The sequence below is a fragment of the Rhinatrema bivittatum genome, chromosome 9 (genome assembly GCF_901001135.1).
Source record: "Rhinatrema bivittatum chromosome 9, aRhiBiv1.1, whole genome shotgun sequence".
In the NCBI taxonomy this organism is placed as follows: domain Eukaryota; kingdom Metazoa; phylum Chordata; class Amphibia; order Gymnophiona; family Rhinatrematidae; genus Rhinatrema; species Rhinatrema bivittatum.
Window position 1 is genome coordinate 267,878,555 of NC_042623.1, and position 18,679 is coordinate 267,897,233.

The window sequence follows — 18,679 nt, forward strand, 5'->3', positions numbered from 1 at the left end:
TGGAGTCAAATATGATTCCACTACGATAGCTGTTTGCTGAGCGACCCCACCACCATTGCATCTCACATCAAATCCTGCATTCCACTGAGAATTAGGTATAAAATGGCTCCTGCTCTCGACAGTTCCCAGACCAACTGCTCCATGTAGCAGTCATTTATTTCACTAGAAACTTTAACTGCCTAACATGTCCAGAAGTCAAATTTACCCAGTCTATATTAGGGTAATTAAATCTCCCATTATGCTGCCAAATAAATTAGCTTCTCTAATCTCTGTTAGTATGTCATCGTCCATCCATTCATTTTCGGCAGGTGGTCATCAGTATACCGCCCCCCCCCCCCCCCCACCCTACACTTTCCCAGCACATATGGAAATTTGTTCCATAAGGATTCCACTATGTATTTAGTCTCCTGCAGGATCTTTATCCTGTTGGACTCTATGCTGTCTCCCTAATAAACCACCCCCCTCTCCCCAGGTTGATCCATCCTTTCATTGCAATATAATCTGAACCTTAGTATAGTAGTGGCCCACTGGTTATCCTCCTTCCACCAGGTCTCTGAGATGCCAATTATGTCTGTTTCTTCATTCAATGCTATACATTCTAATATTTATACATAGTATTCTTACATTGACAAGCTTTCTCAGGAGAGCTCTGCCAAACACATAACACTACCACTCCAGAAAGCAAGTAAAAAGTATGTTCTGCCAAGCCTAATTAATGCCAAACAAATAGCTACCCCATCCTGGCAAGCAGATGAAACCTTCTCCCAAGTATTACAATTAATATGACTGTTATAAAGTGCCTAGTACTATAAGCACCATGAATATGCTGCTACAACCTGTTTTACTGAAATGCTGTACATTTTTTCAAAGTTTAGCCCTGCTGTGTATTTTTAGGCCAGGCTCAGTCCTTACTGACCAACTTCTCCCTCAGACTAAAATTAAGTTGCTATACCTATAGGTATGTGCCACTCTAATATGTTGTGCCCTGCCTTGGGTTATTTCTTATTCAAAAAGGCAAGTAATAAATCCAGAGCTAAATTTGAGAGATGTCCTCTGAAGTATATTACAGAAAAGCCAAAAGAGAAGGCAAAAATTTCATAGCAGAAACATACAGATCACCTTACCACAAGTTACTTTTCAGAGAACTTATTCTTCCCAGATGTGTACTTATTAACTACAGAGAAAAATGTAATATATTTCCAAAACAATTGCTGGGTTAAGAGACCATTGCATATGATGTGGAGTAGAATTAAAACAATGTTTTCCATGAAAGATCATTTTTTTTTTTTTAATTAACTCAATGCTACAATGCAGTACAATAGATGGGGTAAAAAAAATACAAAATAATGCCAATATGTATGGTGGTGTTAGACTTACATTGCAGAGTTCCCAAGTGGATATCACAACTACACAGCAATATACAGATTGATCAAAGCAAAAATGTTTGAGGAGAATAATTAAAGTATTGAATAAATCATTTTGGTAGTAGGTGTTCACAATCAAGATTCTTGATCTGTTGCAAACATTCCAACTTTGTTTAAATTATGAAATATTACAATAATCTTCAAAAATATCACCGTAGCAAGTCCATAAAACTCATCATAGGTCCATACTTAATATTTTCACAACCTGGTCCCCCGACACGACCACATCGGCTTCCTCGGGAAGAAGGACTTAGCTGTTGAATTCAAGAAGTAAGAACAACAAATACTCTTCTTGCTTATACCAATCATCACCCACATTCAATTTTTCGACTCAGTCATGCATACTCCTCTCATCATGATTTCATCCATCTAGGCTGAACAGATGTTTAAATAATTTTTTAGAACACGGCTATCCCCACCGGGTCATTAATCAACCATATAAGCGGGCTATTTATGTCAACAGGGATTTACTTTTTCTCCATCACCCCAAAGAAGGTTATTTGGGCTTAATTCCTTACTCGACTGATGTGGGTCGGATTTGTAACTCAATCGGGTTTAACTGGCTCACTATGGCTCCTTTAAATTGTTTTAAAGATTTGCCAAGGTCTGCGTTCTATTGGGGCCGCAATTTGAGGGACATGTTAGTCTCCTCTAGTATTAGTTCCCATAGGTCATCAATCCATTCACCAACGGGTCACCAACCCTGTGGTAGTTGTCTAGCCTGTAACCTTTCACTTACATCGACTGCTCTAAAGATGGATGTTCAAAAACATTCTTATAACTTGCACGTGACATCTGACTAACTCTACATGGGTTGTTTATATCATTCTCTATCCCTGCAATTTACTTTGTCAGGAAAACTGCAAGGTCTTTGAAAAACACGCATTAATGAACATTGTTGTATTATACGCAGAAACAATGTCAATGCACCCCTTACTACACATGGGCTTGACACTTCCCATTCAATCTCAGACTTACTTTTGTTTGCTATTGACTCAGTTCCAGCCCTACCCAGAGGTGAAGAACGGGATCAGCTTTTTTTTTTTTTTCAATTTACTCTTTATTGAAACTTTTGTTACATATACCATACATAATTCAAAATAAGAAAAGGAAATCTTGTTATACAACATCCCATAAAATTCAAATACCATTCTGAAAATCAGAACGGGATCAGCTTTTACCACACAGCTTTTACCCAAAGATGGATTTTCAGATTACATTCTTTACATCCTTTTGGTCTGAATCGTGACATAAAACAGTCAGCATGCCTGTGATCAGTCCCTCCCTGATTGGATCCTGTATATCATGTGACATTTTCATGCCAAACTTGGAATCTTCTTTACCCAATCCCTTAACACTGGGTTTACTTAACACTGTGAAGTTAGCTGTCTCAGTCCTTTAGGTATGCTTCTCTTAATGTATTACAATGGTACTTGCGATTTTGTACCGTTCTGTACTGTTTTAAGCTGCTAGTATATTGTCCTACGGCAGATGATGTTCTATAATGTTTTATTGTATATCTGTCTTTTTGGTTCAATCCTGATTCTCACTTCTTGATTTCAACTGATATTTTTGAAGACTGCTTCTTAAAATTACGAAATATTACAATAAAGTTGGAATGTATGCAACAGATCAAGAATCTTGATTACATAACCAGTATCTACTACCAAAAGGATGTATTCAATATTTTAATTCTACTCCTCACACTTTTGCTTTGATCAAGCTGTTAGTCTTATAACATCACACTGAAAGAAAAAAAGGAATATTTATTTTCAAGCTCAAACCACCAAAAATACACACTACTTAATGAAGCCATGACAGAAGCAAACAGTTTGAAAACTCTTAAAATAGTAGGGCTAGCAAAAATTGATAACTATTCTTTATAAAGACATCTTAAATTCAATATTGCACACAGCTGGTTATGAAAAACAAAGAACAGAAGCATACTTGCTACGCAAACATATGTCTGCTCATATATTCACTGGACAATCCAGAAGAAAAAAAAAAGCCAACCACATCATGCAATAACCACTTTTTAATCTAATAAAAAAGCCATGATTCTTGTCAGAAGCATATATCCATCCATCCATACTCACTGACCGTAACCTTTCCCAAGAATAAGATTCCTACATAAAGACATTTTGGCAAGAAGGGAATAAACCAGTTTTGCTTATTTATACTGAAAAAAATTTGGCAAGTAATTTTCTAATAATGAGCCAGTTGTCTTACATCAATCAGCCTTCAAACCTACTATGTAAACTGGCACTGAATTACTAATTTGCACATAACACATTATTTAGAGAGTGCAGTAAATGCAGAAAGTGTCTGTTTTCAAGGATATCATGTACATGACCAGTGTTCTGGAGGTAAATTGTTCTGAAACTCTAGAAACTAATGCTACATCACCTTGCACAGCTGGCTGCCAAATAAAACTGCAAAACCCAAATAGTTTGTATTGTTCAAAAACATTTGAGGTGTGTAACCAATCCACCAACTCATTCAGACTTTGCAGAAAAACAAAACAGATATGGTCAATTGTGCATGTTTTTTGTTCAAGTCACAAACTTACATAATCGTAAAATAGTAGGACAAGTGCACAGTATTGATTTTCATCCAGAGGGTATGTAACTAAAAGAAATTAAGTTATGCTTGCTTCAATCTTCCCAAAAGGTTATGGACACCAGCACCAAAACTACTTTATCCAAAAAATGCTGTCATCACCAACCCTCAAAATAAATATATGGGGGGAGGGGGGGGTGTTTCTAAAAAGAGTATATTTAAAAAAGCCGCAGATTTCAGATTTAAATACTAAAACTAAAATAACTTTTACAGGATGCACTGCAAGGACTAGTTACAAATGTTATAAGACTGTTTATAGTGCTAACAAAAAAAAGTATTCGGCTGCTTTAACCTAGCAAATTCTTGGACAATGCCTAGCAAATTTAAATTGCAAACACCTGCCAGATTCGATATAGTTTGTCTTATAGTTTTCTAAACAAAAATGTTTATAAAAAAAAAGAAATAGTTATTTACATTGCCATGCTATTACATTAAGATTTTAAAAAGCTACAATATGATTATAAATGCATGCAATGAAAGAAAATATTGAGACATTGAAATGTAATTAGTATAGCAAGACATGGAAAAAATGTTTATTTATTTATTTTATTTATTTAAAATTTTTATATACCGGCATTCATGTTGCAAACACATCATGCCGGTTTACATATAACAGGGGTGTACAGTGAACAATTCATAGTTTATATGTTTATAGTCATCCTTGTTTAGGATGTTTATAGTCATCCTTGTTTAGGATCCCTAGTGCCAAACTCAGCACTGTACTGTCTGGGCTCTAAGAACTCCTAGTGGTAAACCCCTTACTTTACAATTTATGACATGGATTTAAAATAACCAAATATAAGAAGGGAGCAAACTGCACTCAGCAAGTAATATACAATCCAAGAAGGAGTGCAAGAAGCAATATAGGTCCAATACATTCTTTTTCCAAAAAACTAGTTTTTTTAAAAACTAAAATAAATACATTTTGGAAAAAGAAAGTATTGGACCTATATTGCTTCTTGCACTCCTTCTTGGATGGATTTAAAATAAAACATTGCAAGCTCTTATCTAGTTTACATTGTCTCCTTAAAAAAAAAAAAAAAAAAAAAACCCGCTAAAACTAAAGAAACTGTCTTCATGTCACAGGCTTCTACTTTGAACTTTGTAAACAAATTCTAAAAACAGGTGTACACCACCATGCAGCAGACCTGGGTTTAGTTCCTAGGGCAGGTCCTCTGCTTCCTGGTCCAGCCGGGGATACTGCAGAAGCAATTTTACAACTCCTTGGTGGAGGGAGTCAAGAGTCATGCAAAAACTAGCAGCTGACTTTAATCTTTTTCCAGAAGGGGCTCTAGTGACTAGCCCCCAACCAAGGATTATCACTGCAATAACAGAGCACTTAAGATAGGGGAAAAAATCCCCAAGAAATTGTGAATTAAACACTTATGGCTCTGGATCCCAACCCTTTTTCCAAATAAGCAGGAAAAAAATTGACAGGCCAAAAGAAAAAAAAAAAAGTCTAAAAACGTTTGTAATAAAATAAAGGTACAGTTATTTAAAATACAAATTAAAAATACAATATGAAACAAATAACATTTAAAACATATTTCAGTTATTCAGTCAGTCATATTTTGGTCTTAGAATGGTAGGAATGATCTGAAAAGGAAAAGGAGAATAAAACAAAATATGCCTTTATAATCACTCCTTTGAATATTGTGTGCAGTTCTGGTTGCCCCACCTCAAAAAAGACATAGCACTAGAAAAGGTGCAGAGGACAAAAAACAATTATAAAGGGGATGGATCCTATAAGACAGAAGAGGTACTGAAAGATTGGAGAGAGGTGTTTATGTTACACTTTACAAGAATGGTAACGGGGGGGGGGGGGGGGGGGGAATTAAATTCAGAGACAGCCAACACTGGGCCCCCTACTTTTACAGTCTGGGGTACTGATACACAGATATTAGGGAAGAAGCACAGGACTGCTTCTACAGCCAAGTCCAAAAGCAAAGCATGCTCAAGCAGCACTGTCTGAATTATCAAGATGGCTGCTGATCCCATAAAAGTGTTGCTAGCAGTAATTGTTATGGGCTTGACAGCTGCTTGATTTTGATTGTAAATATTACTACCCTTAACATAAGGCTTGGGGGTAACTTGCATGAAGCGGCAGTTACTACCATAAGAAATGTGCCAGGCAGACTGGACGGACTATTTGGCCACCATTACTATGTTATGTTACTATGACAAAATGTTGGAAACTACAGGCCTTACCTCGGTGGTGGAAAAATTAATGGAGACTCTGCTGAAGGAAAGGATTGTGAACCATCTAAAATCCAGTGGGTTGCAGGATTCAAGACAACATAGTTTTGCCAGAGAAAGGTTCTGTCAAAACAAATTCAGTTAATTTTTTTGATTGCACAAATTGGGAATTAGATCAAGGGCAGGCACTTAATGTGATGTACTTGGATTTCAGCAAAGCTTTTGATACACTCCCACACAGGAGGCCCATGAATAAAATGAGCAGGCAGTGTGGGTCTCAAGGCGGTGTTATGGAATAGAAACTGCTTGAGTGGTGGACTACAGCAGACAGTGGTAAATGGACTCATTCTGAGGAAACAAGGAGGAGTGCCTCAGGGACCAGTTCTGTTCAATATCTTTATGAGCGATATTGCAGAACGGTTAGAGGGGAAGTTTGTCTTTTTGAAATGACATTAAAATTTTCCATAGGAGTGAACCCACTTGAAAAGAAAGACTGAAAAGTGATCTAAGAAAGCTTGAAGAACCGTCAAAGATTTGGCAGCTGGGATTCAATGCCAAGAAATGCAGTGTCCTGCATCTAGGGGGCAGAACTGCATAGGGACTGTACTTGAGCAGGAGTGTAAGATTGATGTGCCTGGACCAGGAGATGTACCTCAGTGTGACAGTGACCAAGGCCAGGGGGATAGTGGGCTACATAGAGAGGCATAACAAGTAGTAAAAAGGAAGTGTTGGCATGTACAGATCATTGATGAGGCTTCACCTGGAGTACTTTCTGTTCTGGAGACCATATGTCCAAAATGACAGATGTTAGAAGTAGTCTAAAGAAAGACATCCAAAATGGTGAGGGGTCTTCACCAAAAGACATACAAGATGAGACTTGAGGACCTAAATTTGTATACCTAAAGGACAGGAGAGACAGGAAGGACACAATACAAACTTTAAAATACCTGAAAAGTATTAGTAGTGCACTGGAATCGAACCTTTTCCAACGGAACGGAAACTGTAGGACTGGGTCATGATACAAAGCTCTAAGGGAGCAAATGTTAGGAAAAGCTTTTCACAGAAAGAGTGATGGATGCCTGGAATGCCCTCCCTGAAGTGATAGCAAGGACTAGAATGGTAACAGAATTCAAAAGGGCATGAGATAGAGACAGAAGATTCCTAGTAGCTAGAAGAAAAGTTATGAACCAAGGAAATGGTGTAACATTTATGCATGGGGGTAACCTGCAAGGAGCAGCAGTTACAACCCAAACATCTCATTGGGCAGACCAGATGGATCTTTACCTGTGTCATTTACTATGGGATTGATGCGATGAAACCCATTCTAAAACAAAAGTTAAATTTTAGCATGGGTTTTGGTTAACATGTACAATAGAAACCAGCAGTACTGCAGGATGCAATAAGCTAATGTGATGCAATTCAAGCAAATGTAAAAAAAAAAAAAAAAAAAACCCCACACGCAAACAAAAAAAAAATTCCTAAAATGTAAGCTAATCTGACAATCTGCATAGATGCAGAAAAGTAATTTTAAAAATGCTTTAACAAGAAAGGAAGGTAAGTGCTTGAAGTTGAAAGCACTTCAATTAAAATGGCTTTGTATGCAAGACTGGCATTGTGTATCCTGACTTGAGCACAATCTGCATTTTTTTTATATTATGTTTGTCTTAAATTGTGCACCACCTCAATCATTGGCGATGGCAATAAACAAATACATGCAAGATTTTATTTATAGTAAGGCCAAGTGTAATAAGAATAAGCTCTCTATGGAGGGCATGTAAAGCCAAACAGTATTCACTTCTGGCACTGAGCCTCCTGACCAGGGCAAAAATAATGCCAACTGTATGGATATAGTTGCTTGCCCAAGAGAACTTAAATTTCAATTTTACTTACTATGTCTTGCCATAATGGATAACTGAACAGTACACACTGGCACAATAGCATTGCATGCAAGATTAAGAACATGAGAACAGGCCATACTGGGTCAGACCAAGGGTCCATCAAGCCCAGCATCCTGTTTCCAACAGTGGCCAATCCAGGCCATAAGAACCTGGCAAGTACCCAAACACTAAGTCTATTCCATGTAACCATTGCTAATGGCAGTGGCTATTCTCTAAGTGAACTTAATAGCAGGTAATGGACTTCTCCTCCAAGAACTTATCCAATCCTTTTTTAAGGGTACACATCTATACTAAGCTTTTTTTAAGCTGTGTATCCTTTTTTAAGCTGTGTAAGCTTTTTTAAGGATACACAGCTATACTAACTGCACTAACCACATCCCCTGGCAACAAATTCCAGAGTTTAATTGTGCGTTGAGTGAAAAAGAACTTTCTCCGATTAGTTTTAAATGTGCCACATGCTAACTTCAGGGAGTGCCCCCTAGTCCTTCTATTATTCGAAAGAGTAACTAACTGATTCACATTTACCCGTTCTAGACCTCTCATGATTTTAAACACCTCTATCACATCCCCCCTCAGCCGTCTCTTCTCCAAGCTGAAAAGTCCTAACCTCTTTAGTCTTTCCTCATAAGGGAGCTGTTCCATTCCCCTTATTTTGGTCGCCCTTCTCTGTACCTTCGCCATTTCAACTATATCTTTTTTTAGATGCGGCAACCAGAATTGTACACAGTATTCAAGGTGCGGTCTCAACATGGAGCGATACAGAGGCATTATGACATTTTCCGTTTTATTCACCATTCCCTTTCTAATAATTCCCAACATTCTGTTTGCTTTTTTGACTGTCGCAGCACACTGAGCCGACGATTTCAATGTGTTATCCACTATGACGCCTAGATCCCTTTCTTGGGTGGTAGCACCTAATATGGAACCCAACATTGTGTAATTATAGCATGGGTTATTTTTCCCTATATGCATCACCTTGCATTTATCCACATTAAATTTCATCTGCCATTTGGATGCCCAATTTTCCAGTCTCACAAGGTCTTCCTGCAATTTATCACAATCTTCTTGTGATTTAACTACTCTGAACAATTTTGTATCATCTGCAAATCTGATTACCTCACTCGTCGTATTTCTTTCCAGATCATTTATAAATATAATTGAAAAGTAAGGGTCCCAATACAGATCCCTGAGGCACTCCACTGCCCAGTCCCTTCCCTGACATTTGTAATAAAAAATTTTGTACATTTAATGAAAAGATGTGAAATTGATGGAACTACTCTTGTATACAAATATATAACGATTTATTGAGTACCCATATATTGGAAGGTAGTTCAAAGCCAGGGTTCACATTATTATATATATTACATTTCTGATGGCCATTCTATTGCTATGCAGCTAGATACTACCACACTGGATATAGCAATAGACTAACAAAGCTACCAGAAATAAGAGTTAAGTTTTACTCCTGCCCTGATCCAGGAGTTACATTTTCAGCATTAAGCAAATGTGCCTTAAAATGTCTGCCCTTTAACTCATCTCCCTGCATTGCTGAGTAAATAGAATTTGCATGTACCTGCACTAAGTTTTAGCACTGGTTTTTACTCCTAATTTAGGACCTGATTTTAAAAGCCATTTACTCAAGTAAATGCACTTTACTCAAGTAGGCTTTTGAAAATTGCTACAATAAATGCCACTGTTTTGTCCACAGGATTTACTCGAGTAAGTGCACTTTACACAAATAAATGGCTTTTGAAAATTGCTACAATAGTATGTAGCATTTACACGCGTAATTCCTTTGAAAATTACCTGCTTAGTGCACAGTCTTCTGCTTTAAAACCCTTGTTAAAGACCAGGATTAACTTACCACAGAAAAAATGCATGCTACTACAGGAGTAAAAACCTGCACTAACGTCAGTGGCCCCTATGTTACTATGAAGAAAGGCTACACAGGTTAGGACTCTCCAGCTTGGAAGAAAGAAGCCTGGGAGAGAAGTTAATAAAATCATGAGAGGTGTGGAACATGTATATAAAGGCCGGTTACTCCATCTTGGACCAGGGATTTCATGTCCAATGTAAGCTCTTGTGGCATGCGCCAACAGGTGAACATATACACTTTGGTACTGCACACTTACTGTTCAGGAAAAGCAAGAAAACTACAACTGATGCCCGCCCTAAAGAGCTTATGCCGGAAATTTAACTCCTGGGTTTGAGGTGGAGTAAATTCACATTTCTGGTGGCCAGTTTTATTTCTTGTTGTGCCCTATGAGGCACTGCACCTCATATTCAGGCCACTAGAAATGTGAGTTTACTCCACCTCAGACCCAGGAAGGAGTTGAATTTCCAGTATAAGCTCTTAGTGGAAACAGCTTAATAGTACACCAAAGTCAGCACACACAGTACCACAGCTGTGTGCCTTCCCCAGAGAGCATATGCTGGAAATGTAATTCCTTCCTTATAAAAAGATTTAAGACAAGTTGTTAAAAGTACTTTTTCCACTTAGTACACAAACTGGAATCTGTTGCCAGAGGACATGGTCAAGGACACTAGCAAAGCAAGATTTAAAAGAAATGTGGACAAGTTCTAGAAGGAAAAAGTTCATAAACCATTATAAGCCAGGTTGACTAAAGAAAGGTATCTTGTGACCCAGACTGGCTACTGAAAGACAGGATGGTGGGCTTGATGTAACAGTCTGACCTAGCATGGCATTTCTTGTGTTATGTTATACTGTACTGCAATATTTGGACACACAGCTTTTTTATCCATTAAGTGTCTATTTGATTTTGTCAGCTATGATATCTCGTGTGTTTTTATTAATACAGTGGTTCCAAGATTTTAAAAGGGTCTACAAAATTCCTTTAATCATATGTTCTTTTCTTTTTGGGTATTCCCACACCCCCCAGAGTACCCTTAATTATTTCTGCTATTGCCATCATTAACCTTTCCTTTGAAGTCATGTCCTGAAGCCAGGTAACCCTTGCAGGCTCCAAGGTTGAAAATACATTTGTGCTGAAAGGCCAATAAGAGCTACTACTGCTGGGGCATCTGCCCACCCTCCCTCCACTTATGCCCAATTGAATACTGGTAAAACATGCAAATTCAGATTCTCTGTGCCACAGCACTGGCCAAAAATGATTAGCAAAATATTCATAGTAGTAGATCTCACACACACTATATAACTGAGATTTACAATCTTAATTTGGATGGCTGCGGCGGGAGCATGCCGCAGCCATCCGCCGGACCCTCCCCGGGCTAGGCCGTGCCTCCTGGGTGACCTCATCACTGCGACCAGCAGGATCACCTTTAAAAGCGCAGGGCGACTCTCTCGAGCCATCCCTACGCCCAGGCAAGTTACCTGCCCGCCGCATGTCTCCCTCACTGCTCCTCGCTTCCAGCATGGGACCCGTCGGGGGTCGGGAGCACGCTGCGGCCATCCGCCGGACCCTCCCTGGGCTAGGCCACGCTTCCTGCCAACCAGACTGCCTCCCGGGTGACCTCATCGCTGCAACCAGCAGGATCATCTTTAAAAGCGCAGCGCAACCGCAGGCGTCACGCGACTAAGGAGCACAACTAAGGGGCATGCCCCTTAGTGTGCCCCTTTGTGCTGCCTCCAACAGACTCTTTGTCACCTCCAGCTGACCTTCTCTCAATGTTTGACCCATTAACCCCACTGTGACATTCCTCCCCAATTCACCCTCATACTTACATTCTCCTCTTGACACCCCTCCATCCTACAACCACTCATCTCCTGCAATAACCCCTATCCTCTCCTCATACGCACCCCACATCCAAGATAGGCTTCAACACCCAAAAGCCATCACTCCACCTCAATCCTCTACTTATATCAGCAGCCACTCTCATTAGCCTCATACACCTTATATTTCTCTCAAGTAGCCATATCACCAATATGCTAAGCTACAACATACCCATTCTCAGACACAGCAAACAGCGACCCACTGTCCCTTACGCTCCTCGACTCTGCTCACACCTTAAAACAATCCTCCCCACCATGCTCGCGCCCCCCCCCCCCCCCCTCACCCAAATCCTTGGCCTCACTGCGCTCTCTCTTATCCTTAATACTCAGTCATTAACTAAGAAAATGCCTATCCTTAATGACATCCTCCTTGATGAGAACCCAGACATCTGTGCCATACCAGAAACTTGGCTTAAGGATACAGACTCAGCACGCCTTAATCAGCTCCCTACCAACTGCTACAATATCTTCTCCCTCCTGAGGCACAAAAGAAAAGGCGGAGGAATTCTACTAGCTGCAAAAAAGGAATTTAATATAATACATCAACCCATCATCTCGCCACCCAAAATTGAAATTGGCTTCTTCAAATCCCCCCTCATTGCAAATTTGTCTAATATACTCCCCCCCCCCCCAGGAATTATGGAAAATAACCCCTCCCCCTTTATTGAAAACATAGCCAAAAACATAACCACAGATACTCCAGCCATCATCCTAGGGGAGCTCAATCTTCATGTTGATAGTACACAATGAACCGCCTCATGCATTATCACTCTCGAAGCAATGAAGGCCTTAGGCTTTCAACAGATCATTAGCCATCCAACACAAAGCTGGTCACTCCCTCAACCTTATCTTCACCAGCTCCCTTATGCAAGTGGACCCTCCTACGTTCACGCCCATCCCTTGGTCAGACCACTACCTAATAAGAACATCCTGTTCCATAAGGAAGCCCCCATTCCACTCAAATTCAATTAGTACCATACACTTCAGAAAAACTTGCAAAAGGGATGACCTCATCTCGGCCCTTTCTAACACGCTTGACAATTTAGATCTTTCTAACTCAGATGCCGCACTGTCATCATGGCACAACCTCACAAATACTGTGGCCAATAATGTCTTCCCCCTGCAAACAAGACAAATAAAATCCCATGACAATACCAAAAAGCCTTGGTACACACAAAGGAGCTGAAAGACATGAAACACAACCTTAGAAAAACTGAAAAGAGTTGGCGCAAAAACCCCAACCCCCACCCTCCTCGTCAGATACAAATTCTCACTACACTCCTGCAGAGAAATGCTAAACAAGTTGAAAAAGGTCTTCTACGCCAAAATTTAACCCACGAGCCCTCTTCAAATACGTTGCCACTTTAACCAAATCCACTCCCTCTGTTATACCTGATGAAGAAGCTAAAATCAAATGTGAGGAACTCGCATTATTCTTTCAAGACAAAATCAATAAACTGCTAGCACGCTTCCCACCTTCCTCAATACCTGCCCTCAACATGCAAAAACCCCACCTTGCCTGTCCCATAGACCCCCCACACAGGCTCAAACTCCTTAGAAACCACCACTGCTCTCGAAATCGAATCAATACTGAAAAAGCTAGACCATCCTCCCACCCTTCAGACAATTCCCATGAAACTTCTCCTTTCCATCCCCAACATAATAGCCAAACTCATTGCCAATATTATAAATGCCTCCATCACCCAACCCCCTCAAACAAGCAATAGTCAAGCCTATACTCCCTCTCAATTTGGCTTTCGCAAATATCATAGTACGGAAACCCTCCTCCTATCACTGACAGACCATCTCATTAAAGGCCTTGATAAAGGTCAAGCGTATATTCTAGACATTTCTTCGGCCTTCGACACCATTAGTCATAACATCCTCCTTCAGCGCCTCAATGAAATTGGAATAACCTGAATTGCCCACAGTTGGTTCAAATCCTCTCTCAGCAATAGAAATTTCAAAGTCAAAATCGGAAACCATGAGTCTAAAGCAATTCCCCTCGATCAAGGTGTACCACAAGGCTCCTCTCTGTCATCCACCCTATTCAACATTTACTTCCTGCTGCTCTGTCACATCCTAGCTGATCTCAATCTCCCACACTATATTTACAAGGATGATGTGCAAATATTGATCCCTATTACTGACACCCTTCCTAAAGCCATTAATATCTGGGAGTCCACTCTCCTCGTAATCAACAAACTCCTAACATCCATTTTGCCCTTAACACCACAAAAACTGAGCTGATGCTCATCTCACCAACTAGTCACACTAATACCCTACACCTCTGCACTACTCACTGTCATCCCCTATCTCTTTCTCCCAACAGGTACGAGATTTAGGGGTTTCCCTAGACAATCAAATTAACCTTAAAAATTCATCAATTCAACATTGAAAGAGGGTTTCTTCAAGATACACACCCTAAAAAAAACTAAAACCCTTGCTCCATCTCTCTGACTTTCGTACGGTCCTACAAACCACTATTCTTTCTAAAATAGATTACTGCAACTCTCTCCACCTAGGTTTACCCAAAAACTCCTTCCACCCTCTTCAAATTCTGCAAAATACTGCCGTCCGGATCCTTACCAATACACGCAGTAATGAACACATTTCCCCCATCTTAAAGGATTTACACTGGCTCCTTATCGCCTCCCGTATCCAGTACAAAACTCTCTCCATCATACATAAAGCACTTCACAACACCAATATGAGATGGTTTAATGACTCTCTGCTATTCCATTCCCCCTCTAGACCGACCAGAAACCAATATCTTGCCACTATACGCACCCCCTCCTCCAAACTCACCAATCTTGCAACATCTAAAGCACGCACCCTATCCATTGCCAGCCCAGCTCTATGGAACTCAATGCCAGCAAATCTGCATCTGGAACCTTGCCCAAAGATCTTCAAGCAAAAGCTACAGACGTGGCTGTTCACTCAGGCTTACACCTAAGCTCCCTCATCCCCGCTATAATCTCTCAACTACCCAGTTTCCCCTGTACCCGCCCATTTATTTCCTCCTACCATTTGTACTATTTCCTCCTTCCTTTAAGCACCCCTTCATTTCTGCCCTTTCTAACCCATTAACCACATCCCACGTAACTTATGCCATGTAACTTAGTCTTAGTCATTGTAACTAATAGCCCTAGTCATCTTGTAATTGTGTGTATAATATATATATATATATATAAATAAATATAACCTATTTTGCATTACATTTCGTTATTGTATTTAATTACAGCCTATTTAGTATTACTTTTTGTTATTGATCTTTGGTTATTGATCTGTTCACGTTCCCGGTCAAGCACTAATTTAGTGTAGTTCTCTGTTTACAATAAGCAGATGTGATATCACTATTGAACGTCAGTATATAAAAACTGTTAAATAAATAATTTGATGACAACTGTTTCATGTACTCAATTTTTAGGTTATTGACAGAGAGTTATTTATTTGTTTTTCTATACCGACATTCGTAGGAAACATCACATCGATTTACAGCACAATTAAAACACTTTAAATTACAAAATTATAATCATAAAATATATAGAATTCTTAATAAAAACATCTAAATACTATAAGAAAAGATACATAAAATTCTTAAAAAAAACAATCTAAAAAACAAATAGATTACTAAGTATAGGAACTCTAACCATAAAATTAAGAGAATGCTTATTGAAAGAGCCAAGTTATGACTCCTTTCTTAAATGTTCTAGTGTTAGGTTCCAGTAAGGAGTTCCATAATTGTGGCCCAGCAATGGATAGAGCTCTTTCTCTAGCAGAGTTGTGCTGATTTAGGGGATGGAATTGGTAACGTCCCATTGCTTGCCAATCTTTGAGGGGTTTGAAAATGTAAGGCAGCCATGTGCCATTCGTCATTATAAAGGGGCTTATGGATTAATTAAAGTAATATTTTGAACTGGATACGATGTGTAATTGGAACCCAATGTAATTCTTTTAGAATGGGAGTTATATGCTCAGTTTTCTTAGTGTAGGTTAGGATTCTGGCAGCTGAGTTTTGCAGAAGTTGGAGCAGTCTGGTGGAAGAAGCTGGTAGGCCTAATAATAAAGCATTGCAATAGTCGTTTTTTTAAAAAATAAGTGCTTGAAGAACTGTTCTGAAATCTTGTTTGTGAAGCAGGGATCATAATCTTTTTAAAACATTTAGTTTAAAATAGCCATTTGTGATATTATTTATCCACCTTTTTAAGTTTAATTCGCTATCAAGAAAGATGCTAAGATCTTTAACTTCATGTGAAATGGCATATCTACTTCGAGTTGTTCCTGTTCTTTTTTATTACAACTTTTTACATGAAAAAAATCTGTAAATTCATTTGCTCCCATTGCTTACTCAGATTGTAATATGGGCAGATATAACCCTAAGAAAAAGTCACAAAAAAGTACAAGTAAAAAACAAACAAATGAGGACAACTGTTTTCTCAAGCAAATATGAATTCACATCTCATAATAAAGATCTCTATAGTAGTAATTAGCAAGTAGTGATCAAATAGCACACAATTCTACACATCTAGTCACCAAAGAAGCCAGGAATTGTAAATTAAAAAAAAAAAAAATCTCACTTAATCTTGATTTATCTAAGCAGCTACTGTACGAATTTCTATTTACTAAACACTCTGATACCCCTACTTAAACTAATAAGCAAGTACTAGGTTGTATCCCCTCCATTTTAAAATCTTGAGTTAAGCACATTTCGTATGTTCATAAGGGCGGATTTTCAGAGCCCTGCTCGCGTAAATCCGCCCAAAACCGGGCGGATTTACGCGAGCAGGGCCCTGCGCGCCGGGAGGCCTATTTTACATAGGCTTCCCGGCGCGCGCAGAGCCCCGGGACCCGCGTAAGTCCCGGGGTTCTCCGAGGGGGGCGTGCCGGGGGCGGGCCCGGTCGTCACGGCGTTTCGGGGGCGTGTCGGCAGCGTTTTGGGGGCGGGTACGGGGGCGTGGCTACGGCCCGGGGCGGTACGGGGCGTGGCCGCACCCTCCATACCCGCCCCCAGGTCGTGGCCCGGCACGCAGGAGGCCCGCTGGCGCGCGGGGATTTACGCCTCCGGGAGGTGTAAATCCCCCGACAAAGGTAAGGGGGGGATTTAGACAGGGCCAGGCGGGTGGGTTAGGTAGGGGAAGGGAGGGGAAGGTGAGGGGAGGGCAAAGGAAAGTTCCCTCCGAGGCCGCTCCGATTTCGGAGCGGCCTTGGAGGGAATGGGGGTAGGCTGCGCGGCTCGGCACGCGCCGGCTATACAAAATGCATAGCCTTGCGCGCGCCGATCCAGGTTTTTAGCAGATACGCACGGTTCAAAATCCAGCATACTTTTGTTTGCGCCTGGAGCGCAAACAAAAGTAGGCTATTCGCGCGCCTTTTAAAATCCGCCCCATAGTGTATGCATACAAACACAATATCCATGTATAACAATATGCATGCAGAATTAGCATTTATATAGTACCATGTCATATTCTCCACAATACAGCACGTCAGAAGCATACACGACATGGCCATGCCTAGTGTGGATGCTCTGTCTAGAAGCAAATGCATGAACATTCCAAAGAGATGAAGGTAAAAAAAAAAAAAAAAAAAAAGTATTATGGTTATTACCTAAACAGCGCAGGTAAAAATAAGGTAGCGTGGCTTAGCCAGAGTGACACAAAGAGTTCCAAATACTTACATATTCTAAACCCGAAAAGTTAACAGACTAAGCATTTTCATCATCATTTGCACACAAGTAATTTCCATATCAATAGATGTGGCATATGGCTCTGTATATAGCACTGATGTGGAAATGGCTTTATAATATAGATACCTACTGATGCAATACGGGCAACTGTTTGCGATTTTTGTACATGCACAAATTGCAGAAAAGCGCGTATAATGCAGATCCCAGTCGTGCACTCACCGATCAGACGCCGCACCTCTCCCTCGCTCATGTATACGTTGAGGCCGGGCCCGGGGACGCCGTGATAGCCGCCGTCCTTGCCGTACGGGGGGCTGCTGAAGCTGGAGCTCTCCTGGCCCCGCACCGTGTGCAACAGGAACAGCAGAAGTAGCAGCAGGGGGCTCCGCCGCCGAGCACGGTCCCAGAGTCGCGGCTCTTGGCCTCCCCAGCCACCTCCTCCGCCGCCCGTCGGCAGCATGTCTCCCACTCACAGGCCGAGGCTGCGCGGCGGGACGCTACGACTCATGGCAGTCTCCCGGGGTCTGCGGACCCGCCTCCTCCTCCCGGACTCCACGTTACCGTACGAGGACTGCTCAGGCTCCGAAAACCAGAAACCGTTTCTATTATGCGCGCGCCTGCGCCTCCCCCCTTTTGCTGTTTCTTTTTCTGGTCAGGGGGAGGGGAGGGGGGGGGTTCGCGCGCATCGCGCGCCGCCTGGCAGCTCAGTACCTGGGCTGTGTCGCGTGAATGCGCACAGAAGCTCCAGTGCTGGGAAAAGGAGGAGGAGGAGAAGCGCGCGCAGCTGCGTGCTCGCTTCCGTTCCTTTTCAGTTATTTATTCGTTGGACTCTCAGCGTCTGTCTGTAAGGGGCCGAGCCCAGCACGGGCTGGCCCCGTCTGCCAGGGGGAAGGGGCGTGACGTCGGGGAGCGCTCCGCTTGCCTTACCCTCGGGTAGCTTGAGGCGGGAATTGAGTTTGTGCACCTGGAGCAGGTCCTTGCAATGCGGGCGGTGTCAGGCTCACATAATGTTCTTTCGCATCACGATTTGTTCATGCGTTGTCAAAGTAATACATACAATAAACTGAAATACAAAGAGGAAGAAAAACATTACAAAATAACAGTAAAA

The 18,679-nt window shown here is 41.0% G+C and overlaps 1 protein-coding gene across 3 annotated transcripts in view; it reads right to left on the minus strand.

The window, feature by feature from the left end:
* RYK (receptor like tyrosine kinase) overlaps positions 1-18,344 on the minus strand; it is a 532,318-nt gene extending 513,974 nt beyond the window's left edge. Inside the window, exon 1 of one of the 3 annotated variants that reach the window (XM_029615270.1) lies at positions 17,794-18,344. In XM_029615270.1, the coding sequence (XP_029471130.1) occupies positions 17,794-18,031 (238 nt within the window). In that variant the 5' untranslated portion in view covers positions 18,032-18,344. The remainder of the gene's footprint in view (positions 1-17,793) is intronic. The other 2 variants (XM_029615268.1, XM_029615269.1) reach the window with 2 other exon arrangements.
* Positions 18,345-18,679: the final 335 nt, after the last annotated feature.